Here is a 19,244-nt window from a genome sequence, read left to right on the forward strand (position 1 = left end):
CCCCTATTTTCTTTAGCATATAGCAGTCTATTCCTCTAAAATTTTCAGGTATGATAACTACAAGAAAAGAAGAGCCCAAACCTGTCCAGAGCTCCTCCCAAAACTGCTTGGCAGGATATTTAATGTAGCTCACCTGGTGGACCACTCTGCCTTCCAAACTGTGCACAGAAATGCATAAAAACATAAATTTCACCATCTAGAAAGACAAGTAGTCTCTTGCAGAACTCAATTCCGTCTTCACTGACTAGCACCTTTCTGGTGATGGGGTTTAAAGGCATGGCTATCCTTTCCTAGGCAGTGGTTCTTCAAAGAATTTAGAAACATGGGCCTGGGTTGGATCTGCCATTTCCCTGCTATTGCTAGGAACAACATTCCTTTATGGTCTTTTTAACCTGCATCTCAAAAGAGGAATGAACCTTGAAGTTTTCCATTTCTGATACTTATCCTTGTAAATGCTGCTATACACTGTTCCATTGTGCATCCTATGTTCTACTGCTACTCAAGAGAAGATGAGTGAGGAGAGGATGGAAAGGGAGGTGAAGCAGAAAGTTTGGTGTAAATGAGTTTTCCTCTGTCACAAACTAACAAAGTTATCTGCTTATTTTACTTGGAAACAAACCACCAAAAAAACCAAAAAACCCCAAYACGTTGCTTATAAGCACAACAGGAATATCTGCAGGTATGTTTGACAGCTTAGTGAAATGTGAGCCAAAAATCTTCCTGTTTCTGGATTACCCYCAGTTCAACTGAGATCACAAAGCAACTGCTCTCTTACCATATATATTGTCTGAGTTGTGGTAGCAGCCAGCAGTCTCATCCAAAGAGCAGGACTCTACTATGCTAAGTCATTTACAAATACTAAAGATGGGCCCTGACAGAAGAGTTCACAGCCTAAATACCRTCTCCAGTTTTTCAGAAAACTGCTAATTTCCTGATGCTCTCTAGGTGTACAGCACTTCAGACCAAAGACTCTGCCACAATTGCCAAACAGATCATTCTATCAGAAACAATAAAATCAGGAAAGTTATCAAGGAGAAAGCCTACCCCAACAAGTAAGAGCCCTCAGTGCAGCAAAATAAACTCACTATATTAGAAGTGTTTCTATGATATACGTTATACTTTTATGCCACATTATAAAGATAGGGACTGCACCTTGCTCCCAGAGCTCTCCAGGCAGGCTGACAGCATACTGTTGACTTGACAATCCATTTCAAACCAGTCCAGCACTACAGGAACCACAAAAGTCTTCAACCACGTAACATTTCGTAAACCATCTTTCACTACTTCCGTGACTCTACTTYTACAACTGTCTGAGAGCAGAAAATGGGGTTCTGGATACCTTCCACCACTCAAAGTCCACCCTGCAAAATATCCTCATCTGTTCTACATACCTCATCTAACTGGTGGAGGGAAGATAGAGAACCTGCAAACTAGGACAAGGAAACATATGATATTGTTGGTGTGACATGCCAATTAGTTTGCTGGCTGCTACTCTCAGCTGCCAGTCCAGCCAAACAAAGGGGATAAAGACTGCGCTTTTTCTTGTTTCCCCCTTGTCCTCTTCCCAGCATCAACTTTCATAAAATCCTTTAAGAGYATAATGCTGAAATCACTACCCTTCCATCAAAGCTGACTGATACTGCCAAACGAGTTAGAGAGATATCAAAACAGTAGATTAACAGAAGACATAGACAACACAATCACAAGCTTTGATCTCTCAGCAAACAAGGCTAACCAGGGTTGCTGTCCTGTATTATTAGCAACAGAAGAACTTTCCAAAGAGGCATTCCTTCCAGACAACAATTCAATAGCAGATGTTACCTTTTCTTTTTTTAAACACTCTGATAATTTCTCAAGCTATGAAGTACGGAACAGGGGATGTTAGACTGCTTGCAAGAAAAGGAATTTGCAGGGTGTTTTCAGCAGGTTTGCTAAAGTGGACAACTAACCACTCTGTCGTTTCTGAAGACTGGCCAGTATTGCAATTCAGAATGTTTATCCTCAAAGTAATTAGTGAGTAACTAGGTCAGACTTTATAACAGAGAATATGAGCTTAGACTAAGTGAAAAATCACTTCCAATCATTTAATAAGAACCTGAAAGCTGGCACTTTGGCAAAGAACAAGTATAAAATCAGTTTGCTATCTGACAGACTCTCAATGAGACATACCACAAGTTTCTGATGACTGATGCCCAGAAGGATAGGCAGAATGAAAGACACTCCGTCTACCTTCTAAGAATGCACTTTCACCTAAGTCATAAATTCCCAATCCCCTCTTCAGTTCTAGCAACTCAGTTACCAGACTGAGCCTAAATGTGCTGTATAGGTTACAAGACCTATTAAATAATACTCTGTAGACTCCAAAGTGCTTATTGCTTGACAGATACAATACATCACTCTAAAAATGTGGTCAACTGGTTTAAAAGAAATGGAAAGCCCCAATCCTCATTTTGATTTGCAAAGTAATTTTATATCCTGACTGCTCTTGACCAAGATTTCTCAGCATCTCTGCAAAATGGTGAAAATGATTTCATAGGCATGTTGTGAAGTTTAGTGTTTGCAAAGAACAGAGATTTCTATGGCTCCAGAGAGCTAATTAGCTTCTGTAGAAGACTTCTGATATTCAGTGTTTGCACTGCGTGTGTTAAGAAAAGGGGTTTTTGGTAGTTCCTGTTAGGTACTGCATAGGCAGCTAATCATCCAATTTTAGGAGACAGAGTGCCAAAGAAAACAAAAGCAATACATTAAACATTTTATTAATCAAACTAATTAAGAAAACGTAGAAAACTCCAGCCAGTTATACGCCCAATAACTGGCCTCAAAAGACAGTGAAAACAATGGACTGACCAACTATTTCTTATTTACAATTCATCAAAATACCTTCCAGTGACACAAAAGCTCTAAAGGTCTGGAGAGATCACCTGCCCCCCTGCCCATCGGTATTTGAGAAATCTCTTCCAAAGTCTGTATGAACTAAGTAAGGATGGAACATAAGAGAGGAAAGAGAGCAGGCTTCTGTGTAGGGAGGTACAGGCAAGATCAATCACTGTTTCTCATAGAGGAGCTGTTCAGTAGAAAATACAGATATTCCAAACCAAAGTACCTTTTAACTACAGCTCATGATTTTTATATTTTCTATGGTCTCAACACCATTTTGCACAGTATGTTTATACATTTGCAGTAACAAAAGAACAGCTTTTTAAAGGCGTGAATCAGCCTGTAACAAACAAGCATTTGTGAAGATTTTGTTAGCGTCTCTTTAGATCTGTAAATCACATGTCAGTATCTCTTTCTGAGCAGTATTTGACTATTTTGGATTGCTTTGTATGGATAGCCCACTCAGGCTACTGATGTTAATTATCATCAGTATCTACCACAGGTTTCACGTACAGCTTTTATGGATTCTTCTGCTTTGCGTTAGTAGTTATCTGCAGTGTACAAAATGGGGATATAAGTAACTGATTTATTCATTCTTTCAGCACCAGGAATATCTACAGTAATTGTACTAGTTAAAAGTCTGTGAAAAAAATAAAATCACAGGACACAGAACATGAAAGCCCATAACAGAAATGGGCAGAAACTTTGAGGACTGCTGCTGCTGCCAACCTGATGGAAAAAAGAATCTCTAGCACAGAGAAATGACTACCATTGCTGATTTGAGTACAGTGCAGGGGGCGGGGAGGGGAAGCAATCAACGCACTTTGCTATGTACTTTAAATTGTTTTATATTTCAAGTCATTATTTTGTGAACTCTATGGCCTAGTTTTTTTTTTTAAATAAACCTTTTTCCTGCCTTTTTATAGGGGAAAAACATGAACATACAGTCTTTTTCCTTCTCTATCTATAAYGTTACGGAGTTACCTCCATTAAAGGTTCTACATTACCTGGTAACCTCACCATGACATTTCTATCTTCCTTCCCAGGCAACATAACAAGGATGTCAGGTGCCAGTGCAGGCTCTCATTAAATTTAGTGGTGTCTAGCTGGAAGGAACACCAGGGATAAACTAGATTCAGTGTGCTAAAGAAAAAAAGAGATGCCTTAAAGATATCATTACTCCCAAAATACTTCAGATTATTTCAATCTTCTGTTCTAGTTTTGAAGAAACAGATGACATTTACACCAATTGGAAATGTCTCTGGGACTTCTGTTCTCACTTGAGAAAATAAAGATGGATATACTGTCTTCTCCTTGGCATCTTGTTTTGTGCCCCATCTCACAGGGAGATCTTTTCCAAACCTTCACCAGTATGGTCACCTTGTAGTGCCCAGTCACATCATGTCCAGCTGCAAATAGAAGTAACAAATTTGGAAAAAGAGGCACTGAATTCAGGTTCTTTATTTTGTGTGTTTAGCATTTAGAAACCAAAGTAAATTCAGAAATACTCATGGTAAAATATAAATGGCCTGTACTTAAACTTAATACTAAGCTGTTATAAAGTACAGAATCAAACCTAAGCCTTGGAGACAGATTTGTAATGACTCAGCAAGTAAAAAATGGCTAAAATATTTATTAAAAATCCTCTCAAAATCCTTGAATTCCAGCAAGCCTGTATAGAGGTTAATCGAGAAGTCTAAAACAACTTTTTAAAAATGATTTTTAGTTTCCCACATAAATAGCTGTTCTACATCTACAAGCTTTGTTAAATGCTATTACAGTAAGTTATAACAACCTGCTATCAAACAAGCAGCCTTATTGGATCTTTGGAAGAATGCTAGAGAACAGGATTAATCTATGTAAACATCAGCGTTACCACAGAACCCAGTGTTTATGCTTATTAAATTAGATATTTTGGTACATTTTAAAATAGCAATTAAGTAATTTTATGCGTCTCTTCCCTGCCTTAGTTCCTTGGTATTTTCTGAGTTGGGCACTCTAACCTACTGCTTTAAGAAGCTCTCTCTCACTGCACCTTTCAGTTACAATTTAATTCTAAAGCCACATCATGTCTTTATGGCACTCACCAAATCATCAACGTCACCACCTTCGTCTGTGGCAGGCGGAGTTTCATTTTGCTTTTCTTTCGGGGCCAAGAACTAAAAATAAAAATGTACTTAAATGATACTGAGAAAACTCAGACCCTTAATGTTAAATGTATGTATTTTCTTTTAACATCAAAACTAACACATCTATGATTAAAAATGAAAGGAAGAAAAGCCCAGTGATAATGAATCACAAAATGGTTGAGGTTTGAAGGAACCTCTTGAGATCATCTAGTCCAACCCCCCTGCTCAAGCAGCGTCACCTAGAGCATGTTGCCCAGGACCCTGTCCAGGTGGGTTTTGAATATCTCCAGAGAAGGAGACTCCACCAGCTCTCTGGACAACCTGTTCCWGTGCTCTGTCACCCTCACAGTAAAGAAGTTTTTCCTCATATTCAGAYGGAACTTCCTGTGTTTCAGTTTATGCCCATTGCATCTTGTCCTGTTGCTGGGCACCACTGAAAATAGTCTGGCACCATCTTCTTGACACCCTCCCTTAAGATATTTGTACACATTAATAAGATCCCCTCTCAGTCTTCTCTTCTCCAGGCTGAACAGTCCCAACTCTCAGCCTTTCCTCATATAAGAGATGCTCCAGTCCCTTAATCATCTTAGTGGCCCTTTGCTGGACTAGCTCCAGTAGCTCCATCTCTCTCTTACACTGGGGGAAGCCCAGAACTGGGCACAGTACTCCAGGTGTGGCCTCACCAGGGCTGAGCAGAGGTGGAGAATCACCTCTCTCAACCTGCTGGCAATGCTCCTCCTAATGCAGGAATGAAGTTCATTGTGGCTTCCATCCTCCAAAACTATCTTAAAGCAGAGGAAATTTCTTGAGACTTCCTTTTAAGGGATTGTATGGTAATGTGTGTTAAAAACTGACAACAGGAGGTGGTTCTTCAGACAACATGTAGTTAAGTTGTAGAACTACTTTTCAAAGGACACTGCAAATATTAGTCCATGGTCTCATGGGGAGATTGAACAAGTTCATGGAAGAGAAATACACTGAAGACTACTGAGGCTATAGAAACAACATCTAGCACAGGAAGTAACCGAGATGTCAAYGGCTAGAGCCTGGGAAAGTACACTTTTCCCTATCTAACTATTATCAGCCACTGTCAAAGACAGGATTCTGGGCTAGATGGAAATTTGGTCCATTCTTAAAGACCATTCTTATATTCTGAAAAACGTATTTTTAAAAACAATACTGTGTGTGACTACAAAATGCTAAAGGACAGCAAAAAAAAMCCCAAAAAACAAAAAAAACCCCACAACTTCCCTATTGCTATTAAGACATATATAAGTTGACCAATGCCTTGTCTAGCAAAGATCTTAAGCACTGCATTCTGTTTCTGTGTGGAATTCAGTAAAAGTTTCCCGTTTAGTTCAATTAACATTTAACAAATGAACAAGGACATGAATTAAAAAACCTCTCAAACATGCAAGATGGTTAGAATGGTAGTCTTTAAAAATAGAACATTCATTATGTAAAGTTCTATTGCAGTGGCTGCTGATACAACTCACCATATGCCCTTCACTTAGTGTTTGGCATAATAAACAAAAGGTAAAGCTAACCAGTTCAGACATTGTAACAACAGAAATCAAATATATAGACAATATCTGGAGTACAATTACCTCTGAATTATTTTTGTCTTACTTTAACATAGTGCAAAAAATAGTAATTTATCCATAATGGTAGAAAAAAATACAAACACATGATTCAGCTGTCTAAAGTTTTAGTTATGGTCTTGTTAGCAATATCCTCACTAGTAAAATTATAAATCTTATTTTTCTCATTAAAACACACAGAACAACAAATATATAGAACCAGGAACAACCCTGCCCTGGCTAAAAAGATGGCAATGAAAAGGGAGAAGGAAGGAAAGCCATATTACGTGGCTTTTCAAGTTGCATTATGCTTAATTCAGAAACTATTTGGTTGTAGCTCTAGATGACAAAAAGAGAAYGTCTGATTAGAAAAGAATCACATTAAACAATCTATAAATACCTGTTTAAAGTTTGGTAACATTTTTGTGCAAACATACCTGGCTTATAAAAGCAAACTACTGTTTACCTGAGGACTTCAATTACTACAGTCATGGAGGTCATGTCAAAGATAATCTAGATAGATAAGACCATGGTATCAACAGCACTAAAAACCTCCATGCTTCCTTCCTCAGAGGATGGGTAAATGAGGGTAATAACCATTGGTACGAACTGAAGAGAGAAAGTAGGGATTAGTAGCAAGGGATCCCTGTAAGAGCATTATCCATCTCTAAGACAATATACTTGGACGAGAAAAAGCTTAAACATCCTTTTATATAAACAAAATGTTCTGTTCCATCTCTAGGACAAGAGTGACAGCTTTAGAACATGGGCAAAACATTGAGAAGTTGCCTTCTGCATTCTCCCACCATATCAAGAGCGGATCTAATGCTTTAATGTTTGAGTCAGCAATTCTGAATCCCTGAAAAAGTCTCCCTTCTCTCACCCTCTTTCCCAGTCTCCCTCTCCCTCCCTTCCCTCTCCCCCTCCCAATTCCCTATATTAAATACAATAAGTTAATTTTGTGGAGAAGTACCAGATACCTCATCCACCAGGATTAAAAAGGAAGCATGTTGATTCCTATCAACCAAAACCAGATGTAAACAACCTCYGCCTATTTGTCTCGCTAGCCAAAGGTCAGACCTTTTCTACATCCTAAAGAGCAAAATCCAAGAGCAATGCTGAAGACCTCCTTTACAGAGAACACTCATGTTTAACATGCCGACTTCAATTTATCTTGTTGCTTTTGTAGCTGCAAAAAAATTGAGAAGGTGGCAAGGATGCAAGGAATTAGAATTTCAAGATGCCATATGTTTGTATATCTTTTTTTCCTGGAAAAAATCTCAATCTAGTAGTAATATAAAGCATATATTACAAAACTAAAAGCTAATGACATTGTCAGCTCTGAATGTTTTCTGTGCCAGAGCAAATTTCATTTTACACAGTTAATTAAGAGTCAAATGGTATTTCTGAAAGTAGCATATTTTTTCCAAAGTTTTCAAAACTAGCTTTCCCACACTAAATTAGCTAAAGAAAGCTAAAAGCTAAAGAAATTTAGGAAGAAGATTTACAATAAATTGAAAGTTGAAGTTTCCATAAAGTGCTGAATATTTCAAATTGTCTTTTAGAAAAAAAAAAGAAAAATCTGTTTTATGCAGTAGCAAATTACATATAATAGTTGTGCTGAAATCCCATTATCTTCCCTAAAGCAACCATAAAAAGCACTTGACAATTATGCTCTTTTAACCTATCATCCTAATGCTCTAAAAAGAGCATCTCCACTATTACAGGAAAAAAAAAATGGGTAAGGCCATTTTTTCCTCAATGATAAGTAGTAAAGAAAATATGCATGGGTTAACCTTGTTCAACTAAAAAGAAAAACTTTTGCATGTTACCTCCCTAATAAGCAGCCTTGTAAGTCTTACATTCTTCCTCAATAAACTTGAAATGTTATATCCAAAACAGTCCTGAAATTGCTATCAGCTAGTGACTTGCACATAAGAGAAAAGGCTTCTGTGTAACATAGGACCAACCAAACAGACAGCCAATTCCTTGCCCTACACACTTGCAATTATGAGCACGTGGCATATTACAGAGGTGAAGAAAACATGCACCTCACTGTATAGTGAGACATTAAAAAATACATATATATAATTCTTTGGTGAATTGTTTCAAAGTATAAATATTCTTCAGTATAAAAATCATATGAACCATTTTTGCAATCTGTTATAGACCTAGGAAAATGCTGGGGAAACCCGTGGCAGGTTTTAAGTCTGGACCAAGGAAAATTAGATTTTAGGTCAGGCCCATAAACTCAAGATAAAATTTTCTGTCCCTTCAGATCTCTACTCCATGTATATGTAGTCCTCCAGCTTTTTAAGTCATATAACCCCTCAACAGACAATAACAGAGCTCTGCAAATCAAGGCTCTGGTTTTGGATCTAGAGAGTGAGGGAGATTCATCTAGTGATTAACTGATATTGCCAACAGCCTGGCCAAGCAAACAGATGTAACACATTTATTTTGAAAGGCAAGGTAACTGCCTTAAACAAACAAACAAAAAAACCCCCCCACACACTCTCATTGCTCTCTCAGCACTTCCAGGGCTAATTTCATGCCATCTCTGTTATTCCCCCGTTTTTAAAGGGAAGTTATGGTTATTACAGGAGCTTCAACAATTCACAAAACAGAATATCCTGTATCGCAACACCAGGGTTACTCCATAGCCRTGACTGTAGGATGACGTTAAACAAAAAGCCAATTTGAAGTCAGTCTACAAATGTTTCTATCCAGCTTTGCTAGGCAGCAGTAAACCTAAACCTTGCTACTCTTCATACCTTGTACTGCATTCCTACCAAGGCAGAGCATTTTTTAGCCACTGCAAGCTCATAGTTAAGACAATTATATGCTATAATGTCTTTATGGCTAGTAGAGATTTCCTTAAGGAATAGAGGCTATTTCACGCAGCATGGGCACATTTTGAGCACCAAGGGTAGTTTCAGTCTAGAAAGTGAAGTTCTCAAGAAAAATTAGCTTCTGAAGTTTCCAAGTATATTCATACTCTTTGGAATATACAGCAAAATACTGATACTCTTTAAAATGGCTGCTGGGGAAAGAATTGCTCTATACAATTATACATGATGAGAAACAGCCAGTAGGTCCTTCATGTCTACAAAAAGAATCCTGTTCTATCATCTGTAATTCATACGTGTCTTTAGCTTTTTGGATTCAGTTTTCATTTTCACTGTATTTCTGTGCCTTCTCCACCTTGAGGTCAATTGTCACAGGTGAAAAAAGTAGTTTCTAAAATACAACCTTTTACCTACTCATTGTTTCACTCTTGGAGAACTTACTTCAACTCCCTTCTGGTTAATGCTAATTTAAGGCCTGAAGTTGTAGTGATTAATGTGGCTTCTTTTAGAAAAGCTGCTTCTCTGCAAAGTACTTGGGAATTCAGCTACAGGTTTAACTTGTGGGTCTTTAATACAATGACCTTCTTTCTCCTAAACTATTTAAAATCATGGCTAGCAGCCTGATACAAGAACGTCTGTCACATCCTCTCCATGCAAAATGAATACAAATATGATTTTTGACAGTGATGTACCTATTAACTCTGAATACTGCCTTCTTTGAAACAAGAATGCACTATTCTGACTGTTATAATTCACTCTTTCATAACTGTGACATCAAGCACTATATTTCTGCATACCTGTAAATACCCCAAAACTTCTATTTCCAGAAGGATCTAATATGTTCACTAATAATAATAGCCATCATAGATTTATGCTGCTATCAATTCACAAGAGCTGCATAAAGTGGAAATTACTGATACTGTTGCATAAATGGCAAAAAAATAGCCACAACAACTTTATATTTCTGAACTGCATAAAAACTCTAGACCAAAAAATTCTTGCTTTCTGAACTCACATACCAACRAGATCACAGTTCTTTATCAACCACAAATAGTGACAGTGTTCTTGCATATATAAATAGTTTACTGCCATTCCACTAAACTGAGTTCTTTAAGTTYCTATTCTTTCTGGAGGATATTTTCAGATAATATCAGAATACGCTGCTTTCTAAAGGCCAATTAAAGCAAAATGCTGTAGTACAACCTAGGGAATTGTTTTTGCTCTGAATTGGGGCAATTTCACTTTTGTGGCAAAACAACTGTTCTTCCTTCATCTGGATCCTATTTCATTCGTCTAAAGATTTATCCACATAAGAAAGTGTTCCACAGCAAGGGCTTTACACAAAGAGATGCTCATTAAAAAATATATATATATACCTTTTCAGCTTCTTCACTAGTCACCAAACTTCCTTCTGCTTCATCTTTAGTGATCAAAGAAATTCTGTCTAAGAAAAAAAAAGAAAAAGAAGAAAAAAATCATTACAAGGCTTCCCAAAAATCCACTTAGTGTTAGAAATGAAAAAATCTTCCAAATTCCAACTTCTAAATGTGTCATCATCACTGGCAAAAAAAAAAAAAATTGCTCAAAGGAAAACRTGACCTGCATAAATGAATCAACTATCATGATGCAAAAATAAATTAATGAGAATATTCATAAGCTTGTGGAAGTATCCATTTAGGAAACTGCTAATATTGTGACAATCAAACTAATGAGACACTGAAATCATAGATCACAGATGAAATGCTGAAAATCTATCAGAAATTACACTTTTAGTCACTGCTGGCATGCTCTTCAGCCTTAATAGCCTTAGAAAAGTTAACTCATACCATACATCCACTGACATTATGATTCCTTACAGTTTGACCACCAAAAGCAGTGGTCTTGCCTGCTCTGTTGTACCAGTGCCATCATCCCATGCAGTGACCCAGGGGAAAAAAAAAAAAAAAATAATAATAATCTCAATTGCTTTTAACCCCAAATGTGTTCCCAGTCTAGCTCATCCCTGGCTGCAAAAAATGCTTGTGCCTGCACAAGGAAGCTGTGGGTATGAAAGGAAAGAACAGCAGGTTCAGCAGGACAAGTTTATGCCAACTTAATGTGCCCATGAAACTACATGGCACGGTTTCATGAAATTCAAACAACTTATGAAACAGATCTGCTTTGCTCCTGTTCCAAAAGCCACTTCAACTCATTTAATCTCATTCATCATCTTTTGTGGGCTTGGTGATTGAAACGGCTCATGAAAAGGTCCGGTGCATATCACACTGGGCAGAAGAGAAGGGATGGGAAGGGATGTGGCCAGAAACAGGGAAAGCAGGACTTCAGCTTTTGGTAGCAGGAAGCCAAAAGCAATCTCAGCTACTCAGTGAGACCAATTAGATTATGCATAATGCACCATGATTTTATCATCATCTTAGAACAGTCTTTTTTGTATGAAAATCTCAATTCTGCTTGTATTTGTGAATTCTTTTTTCAAAAATATTGTCCAGCTTGTTGGAAACTCTGGTCTGTACCAACCAAAGTTATAAACACGGAGCATACTAGCATTACTTTGGAAAATCTAGGTTTCCTATTTCCAAAGCTTTTTTTTTCCTCAGTTTCTTCAGATAAGTTCCCTACTGTACAATTGGATGTAGTATTCTTTGAGTGCTATCTTGCACTGTTTCTTTGGGTTGTTAAACAAATTCTGTATTTCTGAAATGGTTGAATAAAGCAGACACTAAAGAGTCTAGAGTCCTTCATTTTGAAATGTGCTATACAAAAGCATATGACTGCATTTTATAGCATGTACCATAAAGAGACACAGCTGAGCATTTAACATATTTTCCTAGCGCTGGTTCCAATCAAAGTTAGGGGTATGACGTAAAAGACTTTTTTTAGTGCATCATTTTTTTTAATTTGTGAAAATGTTCCTTTATTTACAACTTGTATAGTCTCTGAATGCCTTTTGGAATTGTACTGCCTGGTATCTCTCAGATTAATCACAAGTAGGTGTCATAATACCACATATTCTGTTTTCCAGGTTGCTTAAATACAAAATGATCAGTGACATGTTTCAATGCTATCCATGCCTTTTTTGAAGCTTAATATGGAAGAGTCTTTTTATATCTCTGCTGCATGAGTTTTTCAATTAATTTTAAAATTCATCTGAAATCATATCTTCTTCTCCTTACCCTGTAGCGTTTAACTTGTCTCTCTTCTCACACTATTAATTTACCATTTCAACAAGACTTGGCATGGCATTATGAAATATTGCTGGTATGAAATCATCAGTGCAAAAGAGTTGTGTGAAAAATTTTTTTCTTTGACATTGCAAGCTGCAGGAATGAACTACATCAGAAATGCTGCTCTGTGTTTAGTTTAAGTGTCCCACTGCTAACATAAGGTTTCCTCTCACATCATGGACAATTTATAAAAATACACTAAAAAAAAAAAAAAAAAAAAAAAAAAAAAAAAAAAAAAAAAAAAAAAAAAAAAAAAAAGGTATTGCCATCATACCCTGCATCACTATCTCCCAGAAATCAGCTAAGGCTTTATCTTCCACCTTTGACTTCAGTGCCTGCAGAAAATCATTAAAGCACTGCACCTTGGACAGCTGAAAAAAAAATAACAGCAATGATAACAGAGAAATATTGAAGTAGCCTACTAAAGAAAGCTGCTAACTTAATTCTTTATGAAGTCATCTAACGGAGTGAACACAAAAGCCATCTCAAAATTTACCAGTACAGCTTTATCTCATCACTACAGATTTAATTCTGCTAAAACCAAGATTTCTAAGGTAGGGTGAGTCACAAAAGAAACTGCATTTCAGAAAGTTGCAGACTCTCTTGTGACTAGCTTTATTTAAGAAGAAATTTGGAGAATGGCACACTTTTCTTCTCACAGGTCACAGGCCCTGTGTTTTCATGTTTAAAAGAAAACAAACAGCAGTAAATAACACCAGGGAATCTAGTCCCTCTTCCAGTGGGGATTAAAGAATAAACCAAAAAACAAAAAACCCCACATCACACACAAAGTGCAAGCTGTATTTCTAAACTTTCAAACAGTACAACGGATTCCAACCTATAAATCATCTCTTTTTGCTATAGCAATAATCTATCAAATTTTTCATACAGCAGGTAGGTCCACCAAGCCTTTAATTTGACAAAGATCAGACTTTCCATATATCATCATTACCTTTATGGCCTCCTCTCTGAAAACTTTGATACAATTGATGCCTTTCATGTAGTACTGCGAACCTTTATTCTCCAAAAACTGATCAATGCGGTTTGTCAACTGCTGACTCACTGAAAGAAAAGAAGAAAAAAAAAAAAAAAATATCAAAGAATGCACATTTTCAAAGTGAGAAAACATTTTTACTTTATCTCTCATTATTCTATCCCACCTTGACAGGCACTAAAGGAGTTAAGCATACCCATACCTCCTCAAGCTACGCAACTCAATAATTGGCATCTAAGCTACTGAAAATTACTTCAGTCTCTATGAAAAAGCCAGGTAGGCTAGGAGGAGGGAATAGAAAAAAAAATGGGACACACATCTGTGGCCAAGGCAGGAAAGTTTTCTACCTGAAAGCCAAGAACAAAAGCGCCGACACTGACCTAGCTTGTTTGACAGAAAGTAAAACGGGAACAACTGGGTTCTTAAACGTGAGGGAAGTTATGTTCTATGACTCTAAATATATCCCCTAAACATCCTTTGAAATATATACATATTTCAATAGGAGAGTTAAATTTACAACAAGGATGCAACAATGTCAAAACAATAGCTGCAGGGTGATTGCAGTCAAGTCTACCTTGTTGCTACTGACATCGGAGTATACCCTGCCTTCCCCTAAGTTACCTTGATGATTCTTCAAATAGGGCAATGGTGCTCATAACCATGGAGGTAAGTGCTATAAACCGTGCATGCCTGGCAGGGAGAAGCAGAGGCAGACAACGAGACTTGTACTGACAAGAAGGGGAAMAACAGCCTCACTACCAAGTGGCTCTTAAAAGGTAGGTAGCTGTAAAACACTGCAAGTGCGACAAGTGAAAATGTCAATATGAACTATGGATGCACAAAAAAAAAAAAAATTCTGCTGTACTTTTGTCCTTTATTTTCTTCACATTTAATTATAGGTGAGGAACAGTCCAGTTTTATCCTCTGGCAGACACTTCAGTCTGGAAAAAAGACAAGTGTGATGAGGATACAAGAGTGATCTATAAAAATCACAAGCATCATGAAAAAGACGACTGTTCATTGCCTCTTCCAAAACAAGAGCAAGGAGGTGGGTTAAGAACAACCAGAAGAAAGTACCTCTCCAAACAAAAACAGTCAACCTGTGGAACTCTTTGCCACAGGTTGCTGCGGGATGCTAGAGTTTTAATGGCTTCAAAAAAATGCTTGAACAAATTCTTGGAAGAAGAAATCATCAAGGGAGATTAAACACAAAGACAACATTGCCATTCAGGAAGGAAATGTAGAAAAATATTTTGGACAAGTAACAGCACCTGCCTGCTCTGCTCTTGTATTCTTGGCAGCCAGCATTGAAGACAGGTTATTGGATTGGGAGGATCTTTAGTCTGACCTATATAGCCATTCTTATGTTCAGATGCTATGGACATGGATGTCATTACAACCGTTTCAGCTATGGAAGCATCATGACAGAAAATCATCAGAGACTAATGGAAAAGACAAGTATAAGTAAACGCCCCGAGAGGTGCACATCATTTAAGTACTTTATTCCACTCTGCTGACCATAAGCATATACAGAACTAGCTGTTACATCTATGTTCTATAAAATGCTTAAATGAATTGGGTCTGAAAAAAGAGAGTAAACCACAATGCGTTGGATGCTCTCCCACTAGCTGCTGATCTTAGCGAGTTTCTAGAAAAGGAGGCGGATGGTGATTCTGTCCAACAGCAACTGTAACACAAGAAAGTGTGCTGAAGTGCTTACTGTTCCAGAGGTGATCAACTCACTCTATTTATTTACCAGAAGCTGACAAACTAAATTGAAATCTCACTACTTAAGCTCCACAAGTTAAGTCAGTCCATTTTTTTCATGCTTAACGATTTTCTCATTAAATGTTCTAATTTCTTACAAATTGCACTAATAAAAGCAAGTMCTGCTGGTGTTTTTGGTGGTGGTGGTGTTATTTTATATGCTGCCTTTTCATTGATGTGTTAAATTAAAACCCCAGGCATTAAGAAGGTGTAATAAAAGTCTTCACTGTCAGAATGATTCCAACATGCTGTCTGGAATTATCAGATAGTTTACTTATTCTTTTGTATTTATTTWTTTTTTTAATTCTCCTTCTATTTGGTTGCACTGGCAGCCATCAGAAGAACAGACTTTTTTGCTTGCTACAGACTGAGCTGTCTCTTTTTGAAGTCTATTGCAAGGAACTAAAAGAGCCCTGCATTATTTCACTATGTAATATTGCACTACAAGGTCGTAATATATGCAGGGGACAGGTTACACTGCAACAGTTATTTGAAGTGAGATTCTTCTAAAAGCTTGAAACAGCCTGGCTAAAAACAGGTCTGCTCACAGGGTCTCTCTCAAATGACAGAACAATGATTGACAAATCCAAAATAGATAAAATATCTGTGTTCTGATTAGACTATCAAATTACTTCAAGGGGTCCAAGGCAGTACCAGAGACAGTGGCAAAGATCATAGGGTTATCCAAAGCGGATTTTGTTTCTTTACAGTTAAAGGTTGAGAACCTTGCTTATTTCTTTCTTCCCTTTCTTCTACTACCTGTCATGTCCCCTTCTGTTAGTGTGAATCTTTGGTTTTGGGTGCTGTAAAAAGTAGATCTCCCTATTTTTGCAAAAAGGCAAGTTCTGCAAAGAGATCCATCTCCATCTAACTCATCTGTGAATACGAGGGCAAACTGATGCATCCCAGACAAATCTCGGATATTGGGGTTTTGAAGAGCAGGTCCTGGAGCTGTGAACTGATAGCCTGTTCAGACTACCACAGTGTGATAACCTTCTTTTCCTACCCCTCCCCATCTCCCCATCCCCCTTTTAAGGAAGTGAAATCATTAACTTCTTCATCGTGCATAAACTGGAATTCCATCAGTCCTAAAACCACCATTTTCTGCAGATCATCCCAGGAAATTTTAATCTCCTGCGTCCTTTTACTGGAGCTGATTGGTTAGATAATGTATTGAGAGATTATAGACTGGAAAATGACAAGTAAAAACCTTAGAATAGGAGAAGATCTATTAGTTCTAATAGAATTCTAATCTCTTCCCCACTGGCATTGTGAAACATTCCCTACCCTAAGATATATTAACTAGTGCCATTACTTTTTGTGAAATATGCCATTGACGATTATGTTCTCTTGTTATTCCTGAATTATTGTAGTACAAAATTGCAGTTATATTTTCATGTTTGTTCAGCTGGTTTTGATCACCATGCCAACCAGATTACAGCATAACAATAGATGAGGCTTTATTATGGTCCAAACCTAATTCCTTGTGGATAATTTTTTTTAATCCATCAGGTTAAAAAAAGTTCCTTTTGTAGACAAAAGACTCCTATTATTAACAATCTTTTGGATTATCCAGTGGTGGTGATGATAATGATTTGTATTAATGGACCGTGGCTAAAGTAAGAGTCACTGACAAGTCAGTTACAGTACCTGATAACGAATTTTAAACTACTGCTCTATTAGAATGATCATTTTGTAACCCACAGGAAGAAACTGATTCTAAACTGAAAATGGTCCTCAGCTGTGCAGACTTCCTTCATCTTTAAGCCAGCTAATCAGAAATTTAAGATCAAGAGCTGCTACTCCAGTGCACTATGAGGTGCTGTTCAATTTTGAAATGGTGTCTCTAAATGGCCTGGAAGCTGTGGATATAGATCCGAACAATTTAGGTCGGACCTCTGAAGGACATCTGCTCCCAACTCCCACTCAAACCAGGGTCACTACAGATCAGGTGGCTCAGTGCTTTATCCAACTGAATTCTGAGCATCACCAAAAATAAGAGTCTACAGTTCTCTGGGCCCCTGTTTCCATGTTAGACTACCCTCATTGTAAACAAACAAACAAACAAACAAAAAACACAAAAAACAACAACCCCCCCCCCACAACCACTAATATCTAATCCAAATTTTGTGTTGCCTCTCACCCTATTGCAATGCCCTTCTAAGAGAAGTCTGGCTTCATCTTTGTCTGCGAAGCAGACATACAGAAAACTTCAAAGTGTTTTTATAAACCCAGGTATTTGGTTTGCAAATATTCTTCTAATGACTGAATTGTTTTCATCAAATAAGTCACTGAATTCAGCCTACCTAGCAGCAGAACATGAAAATTGTCTGATATATACAAAGACATCCAATAAGACAAAAATGCTGATGACCTGCAAAGACATATGCCAACAATAAATGCAGTGAAAGTAAGTATTAAAGAAAAAAAAAAAAMACMCCCCCCCCCCCCGGTCTAGAAAGGCAGGTAATTACAGCTCTTTCTACAGAAAAACCCTGCAATAAAATATCATCCCTGTTGCAACTTCCTGATAAATTTCCAGTGCAAATCTGTCATACGCAATTCTCTTATGCATATGAAGCATCCAGTACAAAACAACCTTGTTATATATTTCACTTAAGTAGTGATTTACATGCCATGGCAAGAGTGTGACACCTCAGGCAAGACAGAATATTTGCTGAAATCTACATATGCAATTATTGACTGACTTTATTTTTCTGCAAATATCCAGGAATAAATAAAAAAAACACATACAAAAAAAGACAAAGTTGCTACTAACATTAAAAAAAAAAAAAGGAAGTTTGGTACTATTTGTCACTGGACATTTTTTCTAATGCCCATAGACTGTGCAGTTGTCATTACGGATTTACCTCTTTGCTGACAATCAGCAAAATAAAAAAAAGAAAAACCTTTCGACCACAGGACTTCAGATATCATGATCCCAGACAGCAGCACTTTAAGATGTAATGAAATGTGGCCGAGAAACTTTCACAGAAAATTTTCAAACCAAAGGAAATACCATGTGTGTGTTGGTATCTTTTTTTCCCCCCTTCAATAAGCCATCTTAATTTCCACAGAATCCTACAGAAATACAGCAGCCAGCATCAGACACCGGCTCTCCAGCAACGCAGAGATGAACAGTAACTTGCAAAGAGTCCAACAAGGTGAAATGGTAGTCGCGTGGCTACTCCTTTGACATTACAAAGATGGCAAGCACTCTGTGTTTTAGAGTCTTCTCTGCAGCCATAGCAATAAAGAAACTTGCTATATACCCTTGCGAGTAAAGATTACATTCTACTCAGGCAAACAGTAATCTATCTTATTTGCATTCATTGACAAAAATGTCAGAAGCCGTTATTAGAGGACTGCTTTTTGTGATGACTATGTACTTGTAACCTACTCAAAACAAGACCTGCATAAAATGACATCTCTGTGGCCCTGAATACAAACAGGAGTGTAAAGATATCTGGAAGGGAAATGCAATACTAGTTTCATCAGCAATAAACGTCAATGAGTAATTTGGCACCCTAGCACATAACTGATCATGTAAGCCGTAACTGGGTCCCTACAGTAATGAACCACACAGATGTCAATTAAAAGTGAAGTTGATTACTGTTTCAGGAGCTGAGCTGCCAGTCTCAGAAAACCTAGCGTTAAGATCTCCACCAATTTGAAATTTTTAGATTTTCAAAAGACTCTATTAACACAGAATCACAGAATCACAGAATCACTGAGGTTGGAAGGGACCTCTGGAGATCATCTAGTCCAACCCCCCTGCTCAAGCAGGGTCACCTAGAGCACATTGCACAGGATTGCATCCAGGC

General features: G+C 37.5%; 1 protein-coding gene across 4 annotated transcripts in view; it reads right to left on the reverse strand.

Moving 5' to 3' along the window:
* Positions 1-2,737: 2,737 nt before the first annotated feature.
* Positions 2,738-19,244, reverse strand: part of XRCC5 (X-ray repair cross complementing 5) — a 60,992-nt gene continuing 44,485 nt past the window's right edge. Inside the window, exons 17-21 of one of the 4 annotated variants that reach the window (XM_026078029.1) lie at positions 13,612-13,721; positions 12,934-13,030; positions 10,812-10,879; positions 4,965-5,036; positions 2,738-4,286 (exon numbers count right to left, since the gene is read on the reverse strand). In XM_026078029.1, coding sequence (XP_025933814.1) covers positions 4,272-4,286; positions 4,965-5,036; positions 10,812-10,879; positions 12,934-13,030; positions 13,612-13,721 — 362 coding nt within the window. In that variant the 3' untranslated portion in view covers positions 2,738-4,271. Of the gene's footprint in view, positions 4,287-4,943; positions 5,037-10,811; positions 10,880-12,933; positions 13,031-13,611; positions 13,722-19,244 lie in introns of those variants that run through there. The other 3 variants (XM_026078027.1, XR_003255526.1, XM_026078031.1) reach the window with 3 other exon arrangements.

The sequence above is a fragment of the Apteryx rowi genome, unplaced genomic scaffold, assembly GCF_003343035.1.
Source record: "Apteryx rowi isolate R43461 unplaced genomic scaffold, aptRow1 scaffold_47, whole genome shotgun sequence".
NCBI classification, from domain to species: Eukaryota; Metazoa; Chordata; class Aves; order Apterygiformes; family Apterygidae; genus Apteryx; species Apteryx rowi.